The sequence below is a fragment of the Barbus barbus genome (assembly GCF_936440315.1).
Source record: "Barbus barbus genome assembly, chromosome: 26".
NCBI classification, from domain to species: Eukaryota; Metazoa; Chordata; class Actinopteri; order Cypriniformes; family Cyprinidae; genus Barbus; species Barbus barbus.
The window spans coordinates 14,024,749-14,049,357 of record NC_136754.1 but is presented as its reverse complement, the minus strand read 5'-3'; the positions used below and the strand labels follow the sequence as shown (position 1 = coordinate 14,049,357).

The 24,609-nt window shown below is 35.6% G+C and overlaps 1 protein-coding gene across 1 annotated transcript; it reads left to right on the top strand.

The window, feature by feature from the left end:
* Positions 1–3,593: 3,593 nt before the first annotated feature.
* On the top strand, positions 3,594–5,954 carry htr5aa (5-hydroxytryptamine (serotonin) receptor 5A-a; the record flags this gene model as incomplete). Its single annotated transcript, XM_079378964.1, has 2 exons — positions 3,594–4,292; positions 5,619–5,954. The coding sequence occupies 2 exons, from the start codon at positions 3,594–3,596 to the stop codon at positions 5,952–5,954; spliced, it is 1,035 nt and encodes a 344-aa protein (XP_079235090.1).
* Between the last annotated feature and the right edge of the window lie 18,655 nt (positions 5,955–24,609).

Sequence of the window (24,609 nt, the reverse complement as noted above, 5' to 3'; positions counted from 1 at the left end):
ATATATACGATGACCATGCATGAAATAATGTTACAAATGCTTCTGTGAGTCGCGCGATGTGCAGAATTTTGATTTATTTTGATTTTATTTATTTATTTATTTTTGCATACGCATGCACTTACATCGCTTTTGCATATGTTAATCACAGGGCAGCTTGACAAGTAACAGTGATGCTTAGCATATCTAAATCAATGCACAATAAGCTGCCTTCACAGAGCAGTTCAGTGCACAGTGTACCTTTTGATGTAGTTACTTTGGCAAGAGGATGGGTTTAAAGTGTACAGATGCACTCATGTTGCAAATTATAAGATTTTGCAAATGAACAGTACTTTTGAGAAATATCAATAAAATGTAGATTTGCTGCCATACGGAGATCACATGACCAGCCTCATTATGCAGTTGAGTTAATAATAATTAATAGTGCAATAACAAAAACAATATTGTTTTCTTTATGCTTTCAGTCAGTGCTCATGGCTGATGATTTATTAAGAATGAACATAAAACTACATGTAAACAAAACATCAAATCTAACAATAACAAACACAATGTACACAACATCACAGAGAAGAGTAGGTTAATTAAGGGGAATTGGGACATTTTTCCCCAGTCATCCTAATGGGAAAATGTGTCCCAATTTACCTCAAGTCACCTCTATGGATCAGCAAGTGCACAGTCTACCAGACAGTTCAGACAGAATGAGTACAAGTGTAGATATAAAATGTCCAAAGAAACAGTCTCTGCTAGAGTGATTAAACAAACCGTGACGACTAGCAGCTTCCATGTCACAGATCAACGAAAAATGCCTCTATTCAACACACATCAACCACAGGGAAGAGAACTCACGCAGTCTGATCACAGTACAGAGCAGCAGCCAGACCACTTACCAGTATGAACCTCCAGCAACGCATAAAAATTAATTGGCATTGAATCCAAGAATGTCTACTAGTGATGTATGAAGCATAAGACAAAAATAGCAAAACAAACATCATGTATCAACAGCAATAGGTGACATTAAGTCCAAAACCATACCGGTACAAATTCAAAACTCACTGAGTGCACCTAATAAAGTGCTGTAGGTTACATATTATGCATATAACACAAAACATTTGGTGGTTTATATGTACTTGCCAGAAACAGTTTGAAGGAGCCTTGTGTTACTGAGCAGGGCTGTAAGTGCACTGAAATGAACTCTTGTCACCGTACGTTTGAAGGAATCTGGTGTGAAGAGTGAAGAAGTGCCAGTGTGATTAGGATGAGCCCTCCAACGCAGCACTGTTTTAACTGTCATTAAAGTAATGATTCAAAGATGAGGGCATTAGCTATGTGAGAGCTGATGACACAGTCTGTTGAATGTCTCATATTTGATTAAAGGAAATTATGTGGTTTATGAAAATCCTAACTTCCCACACATCCATTTCATTTCTAAAAGACTGTCTAAAAGAACTGTTTGACACTTGGAGCTGAAGTTTTTATTTAGTCTGGACCAATAGAACAAAATAGTTTATTGATTTATTGTGTATTCAAGCTGGAGGTGTTATGAATAGTTTAATGTTTTACATACATCGGGCATATATCAACCCCTGCTCGTTTTTCCTCTGAAAACCTCATACACTTGGGAAGACAAGAAGGGCTATTTTGGTCAGCAATCTATCTTTCCATATTCCACCTCTTCTATTTGACATGTTTATTGTTTCTGCTCATGGATTTCCCTAAGCCATACATGAATGCTTAATCAGTTTGGCCAATTTTCACTCAGACATTGTTCGAATGTGCAATTACGTTTTCGAACAATTACATCTTGAACATATTCCAGTGGCAGCTTCATTATGCAGTCACAAAGCATGATGGAACTACAGTGTCATGAAGGAATACATGTTCTAAAATATTGATGCATGCACCTTTAGTAAAATATGTATTTAAGCTTTTCTTTCAAATTAAATATGGATAAATTATCAAAGACTTCATTCGATTTCGCTCCCAGCAAGATGCATATCAAAATGCAAACACTTTGATCATTAAAACAGAGCAGTTGACGTAAGGATCATTTAACAGTCCAGAATCCAATTTGTGAATGAGAAGTGTTACAAGCAGTGCTATATTTGACATCTAATTATCAGCACAAATTGTTGCAGAAAATAGTATGTTTCTGAAGATTCAGACTTCAGAAGGATAGCGTACACTTCTTATAGGCTGGGCAGATGGGGGAAAATCAATTAGATCATTCTTCATTGAACAAAATAACTATTTAAGAATTGTAATTCTCTGCCAGTGGGCTGTAACATTTTTACTAAGTTGAAATGTTACACAGGATATGTCAGGAACGTTGGCATGTTTCCAGCCTGAATCTACCTTAGTCTGCCATTTCAAAGTCAGCCCTGCCACACCAGAGATGGCAAATGGCATATTTTCTCTGGCATGTCATTTCAGCTAAAAATATGTTTTATTACACAATGTCTACTGACAAGAATCTGTGGTGAATGTCTTTTTCACTGTTTTTCTGGGTCACCTACATGTGGTAATACTAACACACTGTACAGTGGTCAGATATTTCTTAATATTCGTGCCATCGGCCATTGGTATTGCTGTATATGGGCAACTGAAGCTGACACTTTCATGTCTCCCGTATTGCACCGCGAGTTTCACTTCACAAATAGGCTACGTATAATGACTTTTATTTTGTTCGCTAGTAGTCCATCTTTCTGTGATGAAAGGCAATGGGCTCTGGCTCTGGCCATGGCCGTAAACACAGAACACATTTTTGCATTCTACTGCACCGTTTTTACCAAGGTGTCTTGCGCCGTTTGCTGCATCTTGAGCATGACATTCTAAAAATGTTTAAGGGCATGTTTACACAACAAAGATTGCACTAAAAATGGAAAAGTTACACATACAAATGACAATGTTGATAAAATGATCCCGCATGGATCCACAAAAACAATTAAATATGTTGTATTATGCTTGCCAAGCCAGTAGTTGGCGATGTCACTTTGTAAAGAAACACTACGCACATGATATGAATTTGTTTAGACAAAACACGTGATAAGCATGTGTATAACCATTTTCACAAATTTGCATTTTCACAGTTTCGTAGACGATAAGTATCATTTTCAAAAACTTTGTACAGTTAGCAAGTTAGCACCAAAACACATTTGTTGTGTAAATAAACGACCAAAATTTTCAGTTCTTAGTTGAAAACAGTGTCATCTAAACACCCCCTAATTATAAAAGTTAATTAAAAAATGACTCTAGACTAATTTTTAAAGCCCAAACCACATTCTGTCACAAAACAAAAATCCGTCTCTGTGAATTTTAACACTTGAGCACTGGGTTTTTAAAATGTGTGTCAAGTTTAGGTAAAAGAAGTTCTCTTTCCATTCCATTTTCAAAGCATTTTCCATTGTGTCTCTGGGTTTTAAAGTGTTTCATTGTAGCCTGCATATCACTATGTTTTTTCCAGTTGACAGCACTGAATATCTGTAGAAGCTGAATTTTTAAATGTCCTTTTTCTCATTTTTACAGCTGTTGCAGTCCAGTGAAGATCTTTCTTGTTATTTTGTAAGTGGTGTAAAGCGGACAAAAGAGCACTCAAAAACATGGCTGATATCAGCCAGAACAGCTCCTTTAATCAAAGCTCAGAATATGGAAATGTCTACAGACCACAGACAGTTTTCAGCGTCTTGACATTCACCCTTCTGGCCATGCTTGTGGTGGCTACATTTTTCTGGAACATGCTCGTCCTAGTCACAATTCTCAGAGTTAGAACGTTCCACCGTGTGCCTCACAATCTGGTGGCCTCCATGGCCATATCTGATGTTATGGTGGCTGCTTTGGTGATGCCTCTCAGTCTAGTCCATGAGCTGAACGGACGTCGATGGAAGTTGGGCCGAGTTCTCTGCCAAGCCTGGATATCCTTTGATGTCCTGTGCTGTACGGCCAGCATTTGGAACGTGACCGCAATAGCCCTCGACCGTTACTGGTCCATAACTCGCCACCTGGAGTACACGCTGAAGACCCGAAAGAAGATCTCCAATGTGATGATTGGTTTGACCTGGCTGCTGTCATCTGTTATTTCCCTCTCCCCTCTGTTTGGCTGGGGTGAGACGTATTCAGAGGAGGACATGGAGTGCCAGGTGAGCCAGGAGCCGTCTTACACCATCTTTTCCACATTCGGGGCCTTCTATCTGCCTCTTTGTGTTGTGCTGTTTGTCTACTGGAAGATATACAAAGCTGCTAAGTTCCGTATTGGATCAAAGAGGACCAACACCATCACTCCAGTTGCAGAGGCTGGAGAGGTACAGATGATATGTTGTGATATGCTTTTTTTTTTGCAACTTTTTAGGTTCTTTATCCCTCACACACCAGTAGCTATACTGCATTTTAATACTGTACTATGCAGAGAATTTTTGTTCTCAAGATTGCTGAATATAATCTATTGTTTCAGATCAGACTGTTCATATTTTACATGTCATTATTTTACAAAATGTTACTAGACAGCAATTCAATAGCCGATTGAACTTGAATGTCCCATTATGTTACGCTATTACCTTGAACAGCATGGTTTAATCTCTGAGCATGTCACAACACTTTAGCGAATAGCATTCCTGACACCTCCCTTAGATAAGTTCTACATTATTTTCTACTCTATTACCATCCAGTTCTACTTCAGTGGGTTTAAGAGGGATTGTCAAAGGTTTGATACAGAAACTGTAAGGGTTTAAAAGCTTATGCTTAAATAGCTATTTTCATGGCCATTTCAATACTGCAAAAGTTCTATGAATTTTTATATTATGTTATCTTAACCTTATAAAGAATGACTCGAAAAAACTGCATGCATGAGTAGGATCAAAATCTCTGTATTGAATTCAGTAGCTTTTGCCTTTCTTTTTTTATTTTCATCTGTATTATCAGTGTAATGAAATCATTTAAGAATTTATTTATATGTACATGCCATTCAAAAGTTCACTAAGATTCATTTTCAGTATTATGTAAATTAATACTTGCATTCAGTAAGGGTGCATTACATTGATCAAAATGTCACTAAAGACATTTCAAATTTTACAAAAGACTTCTATTTTAAATAAATACTGCTCTTTTGAACTTTCTGTACAACAAATAAAACTGAAAAAATATAATCATGTTTTCCACAAACAGTTACTATTAAGCAGTAACTATTTTCAATATAGATATTAACAACAAATATTTACGACCACCGTGTGAGACCATGTGAGAGTAATGACTTCTGTAATTCAGCTTTTTCATCACAGGAATAAATTACATTTTAAAATATAGTACAATAGAAAATATTTATTTTAAATTGTAATAATATTTCACAATATTACTGTAGTTTTGATCAAATAAATGCAGGAGAATAAGAGACTTCTTTCTTAAACACCTATACTTTTAAATGGCAACTGTACATTGCTGAGGCTCACATATAATCTATGAAGAAAACATGTAATATTGCATAAATTATTTTATTGAAAAAATCTGAATAAAATTACACCCTGTTGGGATGTACACTACTTATGTACTAAATACCGTGGTTTATTTGACCTTAATCTATGCTTCTGACTGATCCACTCACAGCAGTAATGCTCAAGACACATCTGTTCCCTCAGGTGAAAGAGGCCTCCAGGCAGCACCCTCAGATGGTGTTCACAGTACGCCATGCCACGGTGACATTCCAGACCGACAGCGAGACATGGCGAGAGCAGAAAGAGAAGCGAGCAGCTCTGATGGTGGGCATCCTCATCGGAGTGTTTGTCCTGTGCTGGATACCTTTCTTCCTCACCGAGCTCATCACCCCGCTGTGCTCCTGCCACATTCCACCAATATGGAAGAGTGTCTTCCTCTGGCTGGGCTACTCCAACTCCTTCTTCAACCCGCTCATTTACACAGCCTTCAACAAGAACTATAATAACGCTTTCAGAAATCTCTTCTCCCGACAGCGCTGAGAGATATCAGGAATCTTGGCCTTGCCACAAATGCCAGTTTAAGCCACCCTTAAGATCTGGAAAAGTGTGGTTATCTGAGTTCTTCAAAAAGCACTGTTTCACAAAGAAACAGAGCTCAAGTATGGACAGAAAGATGTCTGGGCTTTTACTGACAAGCAAAGTGATGACAGTGAAGAATGCTCAGCTAAAATGTCAGTCTGTCCCCTGCATTAAATGAATATAGACCATGTCCCATGTTTGGCTTTTAGCAGTCAGTTTGAGTTATGAGTTTATATTTACAGTGTGTATATATATATATATATATATATACACACTGTAAATATATAAAAGTATACGTTTTTGCATAAAAAATATTAAGCAGCACAGCTGTTTTAGCTTTATTATGTATATTTCTTGAGCAGAAAATCAGCATATTAGTATGATTTCTGAAGGTTCATGTAGCGTATATATATCTATCTATATATATATATATATATATACACGTCACATGATCATGAATTGACCCCAAAATCTTTCACAGTAGTGCATATATAAAAATAAATGTCTGTGAAAAAATAAGTAGAAAGAGAGTGAAACAGAAAGATTTCAATGTTTTAATGTTAAAGATTTTAATATTTCAATGTTAAACTTGAATAAAACCGTGTCATTAATGAATTCATTAACATAACTTCAGACTTTTGAGATTCGAAAGTACCAATGTTTTTTTTTTCTTGGAAGGTTATATGGGATATAGGAGAGAAAACATCCAAAAAGACAGAATTATGGACAGTAGTATTCCTTTGGTAAAGATGATTTAGGCTTTCACCTATAGCTCTGTTTTAGGATTTGGATTCATTTTAATTTACAAACACATTGTGTGTAGGCTGCCTTTTTGCACATGGTAACATTTTATGTCGTTCAGTGTGTATCATTATTGTTTCTAATTACAATGCTCAGACTCAAATGAGTGGTACAGATTATTTGTGTTGTCGTTGTTTGTTAACCTGAAAGATACAGCTTGTTATACAAAATAAAAAGTAATGTCTCTGTTTTGATGAGAGTTAACATGGGATTTATGTATTACAGCTCCACTGCTGAGTTATAGGAACTGTCATTTTACATGGGCTCATGAGAATTCTCATAGTGGTAGATTTTAAGGAACATGCTGATGACCAAGCCAGAACCTTTCCATCGGTGTAATTTAGACTTTTCCTAAAGTCATCTCTGCTTCTGGAAATTGGAAATGAAGGATTAACAACACTTATTTCCCCTATAATGTCAGTGAAAATTACACTGGGCTACTTGACATTTTAAAAGTGCTTACATTTTCATTCACTTCCATCTGTATGGCGCTCCACTTGAATATGAAGTGTTCGTCATTACGAGAGGAAATAGCAATATCAATAGAAGCAATCTTGATCAAAATACTGAAGAACAGATAAAGAGCTGTAGATATATTACCTAATATTTGAGCCTTAAAGAAAATAATTCAAGTCCAATACCGTGCTCTTGTTCACTTTCAATGAAGATGCTTTAGACTTCAGGCTGTGTGGATTCATATTACGATGTCTCTGAATCAGCTGTACCTTATTTGATTTAGCTGTTCATTCTATCGCCCTGCACTTAAACACGTTTTGAAAGCCATGAATACACAGGCAAGAGACTGACAGACCAAAGGCTCAGTTGGCTGCAAATGGAGCTCTGTAGAGTCATTTTTAGTTTGCAACACACAGCAACAACAACAACAAAAAAGAGACATTTTCAGGACTAATTGTAGTGAATTGTCAGGTAAGAAATTTGTTGGTGGAGTGGATACATGAATAATGGATGTGACACCTGCTTAAATGGCACCTTCCCCTTTAGCAGAGATGTAAAGTGATAGAAAGAGACAGCAAAACATCTGACTCACTGAGGAAATAAACAGATACATGATCCTTTTTTTTTCTATTGCAGGTACTCTTACACACTACATGTTGTAATAAATTATGGTAATGTCCAATCACAGGTGAAAGAGTTATTTTTTAGAAGTTTTCGATGTCTGGCTCAAACATTTGAATGCTTTCATTACCTGCAGGAAAAAAACTCAAGCAGATGAGAATGAAATGTGCTGTATGTAAGTAATACAAATCTATTTTTGAACCAGTGGTGTGGGATAATATTTATTGGCAAATTCCTATTGCTTCACCAAGGACAGATGCACCTAAAACATTTGTCTTAGAAGAGTGACAGAACACAGCATTTTCAAATCTTTTTCAGAGCGCTGTGGTGATTTCAGATCAGTGAGCTGGGACTCATGGAATTCAGAAATTAACTTTTCATTATGTTCATATTCTTCAGCCTTTAGAAATAAAGACACAACACAAAGAGATGGAAGAAAATGCCTCTGTGGATGGTAACCAGGGAAACGGTATCTGCTTCAACAAATATAAAGCATATTTTATTAAATGGTGAGAAAGCAGTAAGGAATCAGATCCATTTGTTGAAAGATCACATCTGATCTTCATTCACTGCAGTTTCTGTGGCGCCGATGGTTAAAGGTTCTTTAATGGGATCTATAACCTTTATTAAGTGAAAGTCAATAAATGCAGGTCTTGCACAGATTTTCTGTGTTTTGCATTGATTCTCTACATAATAAATTGACTGCAGTAAGTAAAAAAAGCAGACCACAGCTGCGTGGTTTATTGCTTTAGAAAGCCATACAATAAAACAGGTTAGTCATACATACACAGTAGATATTCTTTATTCTCACACAATAGCACACGTTTTACATGCAGAGGAAGGATACTTACAAACAAATTTAGAAGAAAAAGTTGTGCAAAAACTATTTTCCATTCAATAAATAAGCAATAGTCAATAGCTGTTGAGGGATCATTTTAGTAGACAGAATGAACTCATGAATGATTTTGTTTCTGACACAAAACTCTGTGGGTTATGGTTAATCTGGATCTGATTTGGATTCATAGTCCCAATAGTTACAGTTGCATTAGTTGTGTTTATTTGTAATACCATTTCTGCTCTTGAACAGCTGTTCAGTTATATTCTGATTTGGCAGGGATAGTGTATTAAAATGGCACGAGAAGAACTGATGCACAGATAGATCCAAAATGAGACATAATGCCAGATTTTCTCATTTTCTTAATTACATGTGTATGAGATTTGTGCATTTCAGAATGAAATGATCACAAAATAAACAATGTGGATTATAAAGTGTGTTTCAAAACAGCTTTCCGGTCAAGAGGAATCAGAAAAAGTTTGCTCTCATTCTAACTGCAATGTCATTAAGTGTTATTTCCCTGCAGATATCAAGCAATTAATTTTTCAATTATTATCAAAGCATTCTTTCACAATAATTTTTGATATTATATAGCTTGATTAATGAGAAAGATTCTCTAGGTTTTAAATTTCATTCAAGAACAATGTAATTGATAAGTGTTTGACTCCCATCTATTGCTCAACTGTCATTTGATTGAATTTTTAACTACTCTACAGAACTTTAATAAGTTAATGCAATATAATTGTGTGACAATCACAAAATTGATTCCCAATGATGTACCCATATTATTACAACAAGCACAGATTGCCTACCCAGAACTTCGACTGGAACATGACCGTTAATGTGCAATTCAAAGACACATTATTCAGTTATGTATTATTTATTTATTTATGTTGTTTTTTTTTTTTTGCAAAGTATTCTTTACAACATTGTTTAGCTGCTGTCTTATGCAACCCTGCCCCCTGGTGTACAAACATAGGAAATACATTGCCTGAGGATTAAAGATTCTCTTTCGGTCAAGAATCAAAACAGCACAGCACAGCAAGCAAAGTCGATATTTATAATTCAGTATACATTATTATATAAATTGAAGGCACGTATAGGTGATACACTGCTAATGCACAAAGCTGAAGGCAGAAGGCCAGCACAATATTAATAAGGAACACAATACTACAAAAAAGCACTGGAACACTATTAATATACTATCAAATTATGCCGCATAATTTGAAACTAATGTGGTACAATATTTAATATAGTGCAGCAACATTTAATACAGTTATTATAATTAGTGGTTTACAATAATGTATGATTGTCTGAGTTTCCGTGACCTAGTTGTCACATTTTCACTTAAATATCTTAAAAATCTCAGAGTAGGTTCATGTTTGAAAGTCAATTTATATGCCTTACTTATAACTCCTAAACGACTATTAAACATTTCCATTGATATTGCCCGTGAAAAACACTTAAAACTATTTTGTTTAGCATTAGTGGTGCAAGTTGTCACTAAAGAACCTGTCATTAAACAACCAATCAGAAAGCTTTTCAAAAAAAAAAAAAAAAAAGTTGTTAATATAAATGTTTAAACTATTCTGTGTTCTTATAATAACACATACTTTAGATGCTTGTTATATGCTGAATATGGTCTACATTACATTATTGTCTCTTCTACATGTCATGCCATTGTGTAAATGTAATGTAAATCAGTCTATATGCTGTTGTGTGGTCTGGATTAGTTCCCTTCCCATGTCGTTATCACCTGTTGTCTCCTTTTTGTCCTGGTGAGGGCAGACTAGACAGCAAAACAACAGACAGACAGACCCTCCAGTATATCAAAAGAAATATCACGGATTTAAACGCATGCTTATGAGGTCATGTTGTAAGTGCACAAACATAGGATATTTTTACTATGAAATGGCATTAATATTTGCTACACTCGGGAAAGGAAAGTACAAAAGTTGTCACTGGGGCATTACCTTTTCCAAATGTAATATGTATTGAGGTACTACTATGTACCTTTAATGTACTAATATGCACCCTTTAGGGGTAAATTGAGGTAAATGGGGTAAATTTGAAAGGGTACCACATCAGTGATAGCTTTTGTATTTTCTTCTATGAGCGTAGAGGTATATTTTCTGTTTTTATCTCTCTGAATCCATATAAAGATCTCTCAGGGTATATGGTTATACATCACATGGTCAAATACATCAACATTAAAAGACCTTGACAAACTCTGAAATGCATCCAATCGGAAGCATAATTAGATCATTTAATTGACAGCTAGATTCAGTGCAGGGATGGGACCTTGTGATCTGAGAGAATTAGGCTTTGACATCCCTTTACCTGACTGTCTGACACAGCGTGACAGGCTGATTAAGACCAATTTTACCCATGTGGTCACATTTGCCACTCGCTTTTCAGGTGTAGCCATCACATCTGTGTACAAGCTTTGATTTCTGGATTATATGCCACATGCTACAATTGGTGTGAAGGTTTTCATTAATTTATAGGCAAACATCCTGAGAAAGATTCAGAATCTTTCATTTTATATCATGATATGGTCAGCTGATGTCATATTCGACTAAAACGGGATCCTTGGAAAATCTAATCTAGCCCCAGAGCCTCCATCAGCACAAATTAGTCATGATTAAAGGTTAACAGCTAACGAAGGACAGATCAAATCACTTGGCAACACAGCAGAATATAACACACTATGACATGATGAATTAATTCTGATTCAGATTACTCACCGAGAGGTGTTATGCTATACCTCTGACAGCCAATAAGCATTCTGACATTTCAAGCAGAATGGTAGCCTATATGATGAATTCATTACTGCCAAAAGCCATTTGTTTACATTTGTTCACACTTTCCATGACAGAGATTATCTATTTTGGTTTAGTGCACCAAAAGATGTTAATTCAATATCTTCATTGATCAATGAAGACATTCAGATTACAGAATTTGAAGGCACCTTGCTCTATAATTGATTTGGTAGCCTACATAAATATGGAAATGTGTTTATATAGCCTTAGGGATAGTTCACCCAAAATGCTGTCATCATTTACTCACCCTCATGTTGTTCCAAACCTGTATGAATTTCTTTCTTCTGTTGAACACAAAAGAAGAAATTGTGTAGAATGTTGGTAACCAAACAGTTATTGGTAGCCATTGACTTCCATAATATTTTCCCCCATATTCTAAAATACACTATATTGCCAAAAGTATTGGGTCACCCCCTACTAATGGATAGGTTTGGCTACTTTAGTAATTCCCATGAGTACAAATCTTAATGTTTAAGCATATAATGATATTCTAGGGAATTGTGTGCTTCTAATTTTACAGCAACAATTTGGACAGGACCCTTTTTATATTTTAACATGACAGTGCCTCTTTGTATAAGACAAGGTTCAAAAAGAAATTATCGATTCAGTCAGTGTGGAAGAACTTGGCTGGTCTGCAGAAAGCCAAGTCCTGATCCCAGCTGAACACCTCTGGTGTGACTTTAAATGCAAACCTCGAGCCAAAAACTCATCCCCAAACACCAATGACTTGTACATGTGTACAGTCATTTTAGACACGTCCAAAACTGTTGCAACAGGGATGGAAATACAATTTTTAAATATATGAATTATGTTTCCATTAGGTTTTGGAAGTGCCTTTTTCTGTTCTAAGGAAGGGGGTGTCCCAATACTTTTGTCCATATAGTGTATACAAGTCATTGGAGCAGGCACATCATTCATAAAATCACATTTTTACACTACACTGTATTTCTGTTTAAGTGATTCAGTTCTTTGTTTTGGTCCTTCTGTTGGAGTGCTTTAAATGCTTACATTTGTACTTCTGCTAGAGCGCTTTAATAATTCTTTAAATGTATGCTTCTGTTGAAGTGTTTTAATTCAATAAGAGGTGGATATGAGTTCAAAGTCAATAGCACTATGCACTAGGCTATGTTTTTATGAAGTTATTCTTTTAAATTCTATTGCAAAATATTATTTGTACAATGTCCTGCTGTAGGAAATAGCATTTTGTAAGCACAGACTAGATAAAAATGTGTCCCAATTTACCTGAAAAAGCCCGAAGAAAAAAATGGGCGCTTAAAATTTTTGAATCTATTTAAATTTAAAACAACAACCAATATTCTTTCAAAAACCATAGAGTAACAGTTGTGTTCAGGGTGGATCAGGTTATGACAGGGGTTGCCAAATTCATTCCCGGAGCCTCACATTTTGCATGTCTCCTTTATCAATCACACCTGATTCAACTCATCAGCTCAGTAGTAGCAACTCCAAGACCTGAAATGGATGTGTCAGACAAAGGAGACATGCAAAATGTGCAGTGCTGGGGAGGCTCCAGGAAAGTGTTTGGGGACCCCTGGGTTAGGACCATCATTTTCATTGCATAATTTAGAAACACCCAAAATACCCACAAATTTAGAAATGCCCTCTTTTGTTGGGAGACTTCACACTCTATATTTCAGCGACATTTTGCAAACTAAAAAGGTAATAAGCTTTCTTGTCACACGTCACTTTCAAACCAAGCAATTTTTCTGTTGGCCAGAGCCGCGAAATTTCGCGACCAACTTGTAGCTACATGAGCGAAGTTTCGCCCTCGCGCGTCGAAACTCTTTTCGCCAAATACGCGTTCTATTGAATATTAAATTCTGACTGGTCAATCGCGCCATAGGCTACTGAGATTTATGTTCGTCAAAGCGACGCAGTATATCACTCCGCTCAACTTGGGGAGCCCGGTCTCATGAAAATGCGTATAAATAGTATGACAAATAAAAACAAAAACTCGTGTATTGATAAGCAAAAAAATGACTATCTAGTGTAATATGACACGCACGTGTTTGGCGTGCATATAACACGCAGTTTTCGCGTCCATATGATACGCATCTACCCCACAACCCGAATCCTATCCATTGCGTAGCATATACACGCCAAAGTCGATTTTTGCGTATCAATACCATGAGTTTTTGTTTTTATTTGGCGTACTATTTATAGCTACGCACTTTCACGAGATTGACTTGAGCTAATTTCGCTCCTATCGTAGTCCTACCGCAAATTCACTCTCTCTCATTTCATACATAAGCAACTGTTGTTAAATGTAGTGGAACTGACCTCAGACAACGTCCCATTAATGTTACTGTAATATTGTATGGATGTAGTCCTTAAATGTTCCTATAGGCTCATTGTTTTGTAGGCTACATTGTAGCGGAAGTTGTAAGATAACAAAAATTCATTTTACTATTTTTTATTATTATTTGGATCAAATGTTGTTGGTGTTTCAGAGATATTTCTTAAAAGACAAATATTCCTATAAAAAACTAAATCAAAGTATTGTCTTCACAGTTTCTCAGAAGGACCATATAAAAACTAGCCCTTCACAACATTTCACCTTGTCACTTATATCTTTACATTAAATGGTGATGCCTCCTGCAATAAGGTATCAGTGAAATCAATACACATTGTCATCGCTCTCTCCCTTTACACTATTTTTCACTCCCTCCTTTTCTCCATCTTGTTAGAGCACAACAGAGACGCTGGCATACATCCAGCTCTCAGTGTACCCAGACTTCCGCTGGGATGAGCGCAGTAACCTTCAAGGAAATGTATTCCGGTGTCATTGGCCGGACTCCGTGCCTCTGTTTGCAGACAGAATACAGAGGTGCCCATTCTCGGCATCATGGGAACTCCCACCATCCCTTGCATCTGTGCCTCCACCAACCACCAACCAATTATGTGCGAAAACAAAAAACGGGGGGTTGAAAAGAGGCACTGCACCCTCTGAGGAATGAGTCTCTTCATTTCAATATCAGAGCCAGAGGATGAGCATGTTGGCACATTCAGACCAGGAGGCCTGTATTCAGTATTCTGTCTTCAGTCACTCCGCTGAAACATTATCTCAGTCAAACAGATTACTAAATGTTGATTTAAACTCTTGATACGTGGCCATCAACTTTATGTTGAAAGTGTGACATGACTGATATGGTAAAATTAAATGTTATTTTATTTTATTAATTTGGTGCCATTTATTAGTGATAGCATGCATCTCTCTCTCTCTCTCTCTTTTAAGACCTATCCTTAACATTTTGGAATCTTTATCCACATCATGTATTACTTAATTACTTTGCTTTTGGCATCACCAACTGCTAAACAGAAGAGAGATTTATGATATTCTGACAACATTCAAATCAGAAAGGCATGCAGCAAAATTGGACTTGGAACAGAACCACTTTCATCCCTAAAGCATTTATGCATCCAATATTCATTTCTTGGCATTCATGTGATATTACTCTGAATAACTAGACACAAAGCAATAAAAACAAGTGGTGTATCAGGGGATTTGACAGACAACCATTACATCAAATTGACTTTAATTAAAAACTGATGAAAATGTCATGTGATGCCTACAACCTCTGGTTCAAATATGTAAATGTATGCTTGTGATTTACCAGAGATGTGAAAGTTATCTGACCTCAAAAAGAAATATAAAAAACAAATATTTTAGAGTTCTCAATTTATAAATATTCAAATGCAAAAAGGGCCAAAATTATTTTTTAACTTACTCCATTACTTACTATTTATATTTTTTTATTTTGCAAACACCCTATACGTTTTTGCCATATATACATATATTTTTATACATTTTTTTTCCAAATGTTTTGCGAAACATTTACATCTGTGCTTTTCATTCTATAAACATCATGCTTGTCAGTAGATTTGAATATATTTTATTCAGAAACAGTGGCGCTATGGAAATGACATGTGTGTCTGAATGTCATTGCTGTGAAACACCATCGCCGCATCCCTCCCATTTCCCCTGTCCCACCCCTCACAGGCCAGACACTGTTCTATCTATTTGCACACTGTCAGTCTCAAAAGAAAGTGGCCCACTCCTCTCCTCCTGGGCAAGTCCCTCCTGAGAGCCGGCCATTCCTGCCTGCTGGGATACTGACAGTTAACCTTTCGCTCAGAGATTTCTGGGAGCTCTGCCAGATTTTCCCACCCTGAATGGCTTTTTAAGAAAAGCTGCAAACTTAACAGATCGCACATCCCGAGCAGTGTACTGCTACATTAGCTTACCTACAGAGATAATAAGCCTGTTAGCAACCTCTGTTGGAGTGAATCAAACTGATGACCTCCCCATCCTCTTTTATTCTTATGTGCAGTGTATTGCTCTTCTTTAAAGTTCGAAAAACCCCAACAAAGCATTCCATAAGTTTGAGCTAGTCATAACTGACATTGTTGGGAAATTATAGTATACTATAGTTACATCACAGAAAAGGTATTGTACATTTTATAATACTGAAAAAGTAACGCACCACACTTTCTCTGCTCCTGCTGTTCACCTCCTGCACACAGCATCAGTACAATGGCATTAGTATGCCAATAGACACATGAATGGATATCCTGTCATACATGACATACATAAGACATCTCTGAACTTTTGATCCCCTCCAAGTCTTGATAGATCTATTGTTGAACCCATAGACTTAGGGAACAATGGTGGTTGATGTAGGGAATCTGGGATACAGTACGGGTGTCTGTAGCCCAATCTGGTAATTAAGTGGGGTTAAAGCCAGGAGGGGCTCAGCGGGGGCGATGCCTGGTAGGGGTGCTTGAGTCACTGCAGGGTATATAGGAGATCACAGAGAGACAGAGACAGACACCCCACCAGGAGACCAGGCTGCCTTCTGACATGCCAGGAGTGCAGAGGTGTCACCATTCATGTGTGCAGATTTGAGACTGTCTCTCTAATTCATGAGGCCAAATGAAAAGAGTTCCACCACTAATATAATATAATAATAAATGGAGTATAAATACATCTGTGCACAATTTGGTCTTACCATTGAAAATTTTTAAATATTGTTAAAGCAGGATAATGAATTTATACTAATTACTAATTTTTGCAGAGCTGTCTTCCCTTTCTCACTGTGAAAAACTACAAAGAATGAGCTAAAAATAAATTAATTCAAATAAATTAAAGAGATTACTATCCATAGCAATTATGAGCCATTAGGTCAGTTTAGCAATGTTGTGTCTTGAAATTCTCAGTCTGCCCTAATGATAAATAGCCAACCATTATGTTGTTTTTTTATTCTTATTATTTTTTAAATACATTAATTAATGACTGGGTCAGAGCCTTGTTCTCTTTCTTTTTAATTGACACTGTAATTTTCCTTGTCAGCCAACCCAGTCTCACACAAAGAGCTTCTTAAAAAACAGCTATGATGGCAAATGAGTCTATTATTGATTGCTTTTATGTACATAAACACATAAAACAATTATCTGATTAGATATGAAAACTTTCTCTTTTTCTTAAAAAAAAATGAAAAGAATTTAAACATCACAAGGAAAAACTATACAGAGTCTTGAGGTTCAACAGTTTTTGAAAATTAAATTAAGGGCTTGCTCCCCAAAGAAATTGAGATCATATCATTAGGACTATTATACTTTAATAATATGACATTAATTGAAAACCAAAGAGTGACCTGCTGGAACAGACTTTTTCTTAGCAGTGTCTTTAACAAAAATGCCCCTTGGGTTGATTTACAGTAGTACTTACATTGGGAGTTAATAAGTAGAGTTAAATGAAAAAACGGGGCAACGTTTTTAATTAGGGCAGTCATCCCTAAGAACAACATACTTCAAGTTGATGAGTGAGATTATTATACCCAGAGTGCAAGGTATTATGTTGGTTTTGACCTACAAAAAATGACTCCATGTAAGGTCAAGGTCAAGAATCATAATGTCCTGCTGAGTGTCAAAATTAGGATGATTTGGAAAAGCGTCACACAGAAAAGAAATTGTCAGAGAAGACCATCTGGAGCAACATGTCCTATAATTCGATACACAATTAAAATCAAAAGCTATTTAATCAATCTAAAACTATTTTAAACAGCATTTTACTAATTATTATGCATGTAAGCTTTAATTAGCTCATATTAATTGAGAGTCTATGGAATTTTTGTTCTTGTAAAAAAAATAATAATTTGCCACAATGCAGGATAATTTAAAAGGAATAAATGAAGGCAAAATAAATAAATACATAAAAACAAAAATTGTGAAAAACATAGGCTTTAAGAAACGGTTATACTTTCCTTAACACAAATGTTAAAGTCTTGACACTAAATTAAAAACCAACATTAAACAATGCAAGAACTCTCTCCACACTAAAATAATAAGAACAGAGGGCAACATTTTTGAGTTTTTTTGTCAGTAAAACATTTGCAGAGGGCCATTACCCAAATGCTCAACTGAGAGGGTTCTTAAAGAGCTTAAGGGCCTTCCGTCTCATAAGAGAGCAGTCTAAAGAGCGCGTTCAGCTCCGCTGAGCCTTTAATAAGTAAGATGCATCCCTGTCCCTCAGTGCACCTCTCCTTATAGCTCACATTTCAGTCCTTGAGCGGGTGGCAATACCGAAAGTAGAGTGAAAGGGTTTCCTTTTCTTTGTACACAGCTGAATTTCAACGTTATTCCAAACTTGATCAAACAAAGTGATATAGTTACTGTACAGGTCACCGATCTCATGCGAGAAAGATGAATTCGAATGCTTTTGTGCGATTATTTTCGACCGTCCACGTTTAAATTTTAATTTCAGTTCGAATTTTCAAAACGTTCTAGTCTAGAGTAACATTTCGTACTGACACAAAGACACAGAATGGAACTTGCAACATTTGTCCAAGTTTGGCATTTTTTAACATCATGTAAAACTAACAGGTGAAATTCATAGAAATGAGTCTGTCTTTATAATGCCACGACTATTTAGGCTACTTTAATTGCCTAATAGTATACTGTCACATTTTCTTTTTTCCTGGATGGCAAAAACAGCCACGAAGTCAGATTCAGAACGCAGCATAATTTGAGAGTTGGGGTTTTACAGATGAGAACATCGACCCATATGGTCGTGAACCACCAATGAACATGGCTACATCCCTAAATGCATAATGTCAGTTTAAAACAAAGGAGAATGAAGCCGACGCACCGCTGATGCGTTTCCCTGCAGCTGGCAAATATCATGCTCAAGTCACTGAAGTTACGGTGTCTAATCACGCTAATTAGATTGAAAAGCAAACTTTAAATCCTTGCTTTTTTTAAACCAACTTTCTATCAAAAGTTACAATTGATAAACGTTCAGTAAAATGGAGGAAATGTGGAGTAGCTACTGAAATAAAACTATTTTTTGGAAAAACAGAAGGGTTTGTCAAGGATTTTATTTAATAAATGTTTGACTAGAACAATAAAGGACGTTTCAATCTGATGCCACATGAGAACATTTTTATATAGGCTATGAAATTAAAAACATTCTGTGCTGAAATTTTAAAATACATGTACACAAAGACAACCACACGTCTGTGTTCTGGTTCTTTAAGAGTACAGAATTCAGTTTTCGGGAGAATGAAAAACGTATAAACAACATTAAGCAAAACATTTTAAATCTCAAAAGAATCAAGACAATCAAGAACTCAAAGAATTCTTGATTTGAACAGGATTCATTGCTGAAGGCAAAAATAATATCAGCCTATTAAAAAACACAGAAAACTGAAAACCTAAACTTTATAGTTTTTTTATTAATTCCCATGATAAAACAAACATAAATCTGTGTAGCTGTCTTCTTTTGGATGAATAAATCAGTGATGTGGAACTTTTGCGACAACACCTGTCATCAACATTGTTTTACAGGGTTATTTTACATCTTAGTGATAAGTTTAATTTCATTCGCAGCTTAATATCCAATTTAAATGCATATGGTATTACAAGTGACATCGTTTTGCATACACTTTAAACATTAGGTGTAATGAGGTTTAGTGATCTCGGAAAATGTGATAAAAGTTTAAATAAAGATGAATCGTGAAGGAGATGAAAATGTATTTTATACCTTGTAATTTTGGCACGCTGGAGACAGATAATCAAACGGCTTCATATCTTTGAGGAATTATTTAAAGGAAGGACCAGAAGTAATTATTAAACTCACCCAGATAACAAATGTCACAAGGAAAGTAATTATTGGTGTGTCGTCGCTTTTTGTTTTGCCTGTTGCTGCATGGTGCTTCAAGAATCCTTCCCAAGAGATGCCCAATGTTTATTTATTATATAATTATATTATTTATTTATTTATTAAAACTTCAACATCAAGAGACGCAACTGAGGATAAGACCAGCATTGTCTTAACTGCAGCTAAATAGCACATTATCTGATTCATAATAACAATAATCCTGACTACAGCCCTTCACTCGTGGCAGAATTAAGGGTCCTTTACACCACAGCAGACGTGGTTTATCTGTCAAAGTTAAAGAAAATTTCAGACCAAAATGGATGAATAGAGCTCTTCCAGCCATGTAGCAGTTTTTTTTTTTAACCGAGACCACCGGGATTACTTTAGGCTAATGGTGGTTTGTGATGTCATAGAGCAACATCCAATTAAAGGCTGGTCCCAAATGACATTCTGACACGTGGCATCCCATACACTCAGGTAAATTAGGTGAAATATTATTACTTTATTGTTGTCGTTTTACTTTTTATTGCATAAATAGTTAAATTCTCGGTATAAAAATAATTATTTAATCATATTATATAACATTTTGTTCGATATAATGACTACAGTATGTGGGTTCAACAACATTACACGACGAGCAAAAGAGCTGCAGATTAACCACAAACTTTATCAAGAGTAATTATTAAGTAACAAATAGGGAATATCCTGCCACATTTTGAATGTGGTGCTTTTTTACATTTGTGTCTCTCACTGTAATGGACGTAAATAGGCCTATACATTATTATTTTTGCCAATTTCGCTTTAAAAATAAGAAAATATGCTACATTTCTTACCTCTTTAGAGGCTACGAGTTGCACAAGAGCTGTTTAAACTTTTTTTTTTTTTTTTGCTTTAACAACTAGCCTAACCAATTAAAAACATGAAAAAAATAAATGAGAAAAACTTACGAAGTTTTGAAGCTACTCATTCGGTTTGTTCTGGTGGTCTGAAATCGAAATGTTTGTCAGAGGCTTCGTGTCATAGAATGGCACTGGTGTGATGTTGTATGAATGACATGACCATGTCATTTCCTCCCCATTGAGACTCGCTGAGTCCTTTCACCGATATTATTAGCATTTGGGTCAGTCATTATTGTAGTCTATACAGAACAAAACGAACGAGGGGGGTGAAGGAGACGGAGCATTTCCTCTCCTTGTGAGCTTTTCTGAATATTGATCTGAAATACATTAATATAGATGTTCGAGCTGCAGAAGGAGTCTATAGCATAAGATGCATAGCCTGTATCACGCTGGCAGTCAAGAACAGTGGCTTTTGAGATCAAATGACTGTCAAGACGAATCCGAGAACGTTTGTTGTAATAGAGCTTCATGTAAATCTCACATATTTTATGACTTTAAACTTGAGTAATAGAGAACGTAACAAAAACACAGCTTTTGACTGGCTGGAACTTGCTATTTTATGTGCTCACAAAGCGTTGACGCTATTGTGCAGCAGTCGGTTATGCCTGACCTCAGATTCACAATGACAAACTTTTACAAAACAATAACGAGAAAGGATTTCGGGGCGCCCAGTTTTACTCTTACGCTCTTTTCACGCTTCCCTTTATCTCCGTCGTGCTCTTTATTTCTCAAAAAAACATGCACACGATTTTTTTTTTTAGAAAAAAATTCAAATCGAAAGGATTCTGAGTGGAAACAAAAGGGCGATACTGGTACGTGAAGTGAAAAAAAAAATTAGTTTCAAAAACTCTAAAATATCATTTTAGATGGACCTTACGCTTAGTTTCTTTATTCGAAAGTCATTTAAAAGTCATTATGATGTTTTCATAATACAGCGGGACACGAAAGACATTAAGCTTTATAGGAAAAACGAAAATATTGCGGACATGGTACATTGAAAAAAAAAAGAATATTTGAATCAATTTATTTTAGCTATATTTAAATAAACACATTTATTTGACTAACTTTCAATATATTTTTTATTAAATTGTAGCTAAAATAAATTGTTTGCGACCACTTACCTTAAAAAAACAAATTGTGTCATTTTTTTTCAGTGTAACGGTAGGCCTACTTATATAAGTAATAAATAAAAGATTATTCAAGCATAATTTGGAATCTGGAATGCAGAAAGACGTTATGCACATTGTTCCACAAACCAGAAATGTTTAAACAAAAGGAGATTTAAAAAGACACAAAATCCTTCTAATAATAATAATAATAATAATAATAATAAAAAATGTTAAAAAAATCAATTCATCCCTTAAATAAAATTCAATGCAGCCACTAATAAATAAATAAACAAATATATATATAATATATATTATTTTTTTCCAAAAGTGTAAACATTTTGGACATAATGCGTATTTTATTGTATACCTCGTTGCCAGTCAGATTACAATTTATGGATGCTGTTGATTAGAGAAAGAAAAAAACGAACTCGTGCTAAAGAAGTTTCACAAAGTTAAATTCATGCACTGTTTTCCATTCATCTGATTTGCGGCATATGCAAATCCACAAGAAAAGGTGTGTTGAAACAAACACACATAAGAGATTATAATTCAATTTCATGTCTATTGCAAATGGTCCCACAATTTCGGCTAACCTGAAATTGTGATAATAAATGTCAAGATCGTTGTATATCTTTAAGGCATGTTGGGGCTTAAGGGCACTTGAGAAAGGAGGAGGATTATATTATATAAATATGATTAGATAGAAATTTGTTTGACATTTCTCTGCTGTACAAAAAAGTATCCTGAATCAAAACAGCATATTGAGAACTTTGCGCAAAGAGACCATTTTCGACATTACAACGATGTAAAGTGAGATTTGGAGAACTGAATGAACAGCATCGATATACACCTGTTGCACAGACAAGTCGCTTATATCTGAGGGAGCCTAACAGCTGTCCCCTCCCGCTCCATCCCGTGAGGTTTAGAACATCTGAAGTTGGCCACAGATAACGGAGAATCGACTGTGGTTTTGCTCTTTAATGTGAACAAATTAATGTTTTGGGATTTGTTCTTTAATGTGAGTTGCCTTTACAGTGCTTTGTAAGTTATTTGCTTACAACGAGGGTCGCATTGTATATTTATTTATTTATTTCAGGCCAATTACTGAATAATGTCAGTTACTTATAATGTCATAGATTGGCAGTTCCTTCCATATTCGAAGTGATATTAATTAGAATCATCCACTCACTAAAAAGAGGTCAATGATTCGGTAATATTTCAAAACACAAAATTATTCACATGAAAATAACCAAACATTGGATATAACATTTGGATTTTAGACCGTCCTTCCCCGACAAGGTAACTTTATTACCACTTAAGATAGCATAATTTGCATATATAATATATGCAAATAATGTCATATGAACAGATTTAAAAGCCCCAATTTATACAAAAACATTTAAACCTACAGAAATGGAACATCACAACATAATGGTGATATGAATATGTATCACTGCTCCACAGTCTCAAACAGGAAATGGTCAGTAACCTTTATCCTCATCCTTAAGTCCCTTAAGGTTTTTCCCCCTATTTCTTCAGTTTGTTTTCAAAAGGGCAACAGGAAGCTGGGGGATCCCGTGTGACCCCAGCATTGTTCTAGGCCCGATATCACATCCATTGACTGGGTCACATCTGTGCTGATCTGAGCTCTATGATCTGTGAGCTGGCAAAAGCTCTTGCACGCATTCACAAATCCCTCTTTGCTTCTGCGCGAGACCTTTTGTAATGGAGAAAACAGAAATGAGAAAAGTTTAGGAAACCCACAAACAGGCTGCATTCTAAATAACTAATGCTGATCAGTGCTAATACTACAAGAACGAGAAATTCTAGAATTGGCCTAGTAGAACTAGAAATCTACTCAAGAACATGTCTGTTCGACTTTTAATATAGGTAGTGAGCCATTATTAATTTAGATTAGAATGAAGGCATGTAACATACAATGAAAGATTCAAAGTATGTTCATAAAAAGACTTATCCTGAACTTGAGCCCTTGCCTTTACGCGCAAGCTTTTGTTTCCTGTTTTGTTAAATGGTTGATTTTAGCGGGCTGCATGCCATCATAAGGAAGCCAACGTGATTCAACAGTGTTAACCCTCTAGGATAAAAATGGTGCATCCAATTACCCCGAGCCGCAATATGACAGCTTTTAAAAGTTGTTTCTCTTTGTTATGACTAGTTTGGGAAAATGAAAAATGTCACATGTGGGCACAGGGTCTTTATAGAAACATTTTAAGTTTACATTTGTACTCTACAATTAGACATCCTTTATAATTAAGACTTTTACTTTGTATGGAAAACTTAAATGTTTTTTTTTTTCTCTGCCCTGTCGTTACAAAACAAACATAGCTTTAATGTTATGTTATAAACATCGTATTAAACTCACATTTACAAAAAAGCAAACCGAAAAAAAACTTACTATGGAAACTGTTCACTCTTACTGTTTTTCTTTTTATGTGTCAACATTTGAAAATATTTTGAAACCAGAGTTAGCGGTGGCATTGCACTGGCTTGTATTCAGGAATTGGAGAGAGCGTTTGATTGCAATAAGCTACAGACTGGTTAATGTCACTTATAACACATAACAATGTTATTATCATAACTAAAATACATATTTTCCCCAAACGTGCCTTTGTAGGAAGATATAGCTTAATAGAATCTTTGTGTAGCCTAGAGAATCTATGGCGAGATATAGCCTAATTTAATCAAACCTATAGCCTTTGAAAGAGCCCTTCATTTAAAGCAAATACATATATTTCATATATACATACATTAAAAGTTTATTATGATAGATATCAAATATTTGAGAATACAATAGGCTAATTGAAGAGCCTTTTAGGCTAACCATAGATGTAAGCATTACGAGCGCAATTATAAATAGTACAATGACCACAGGTACA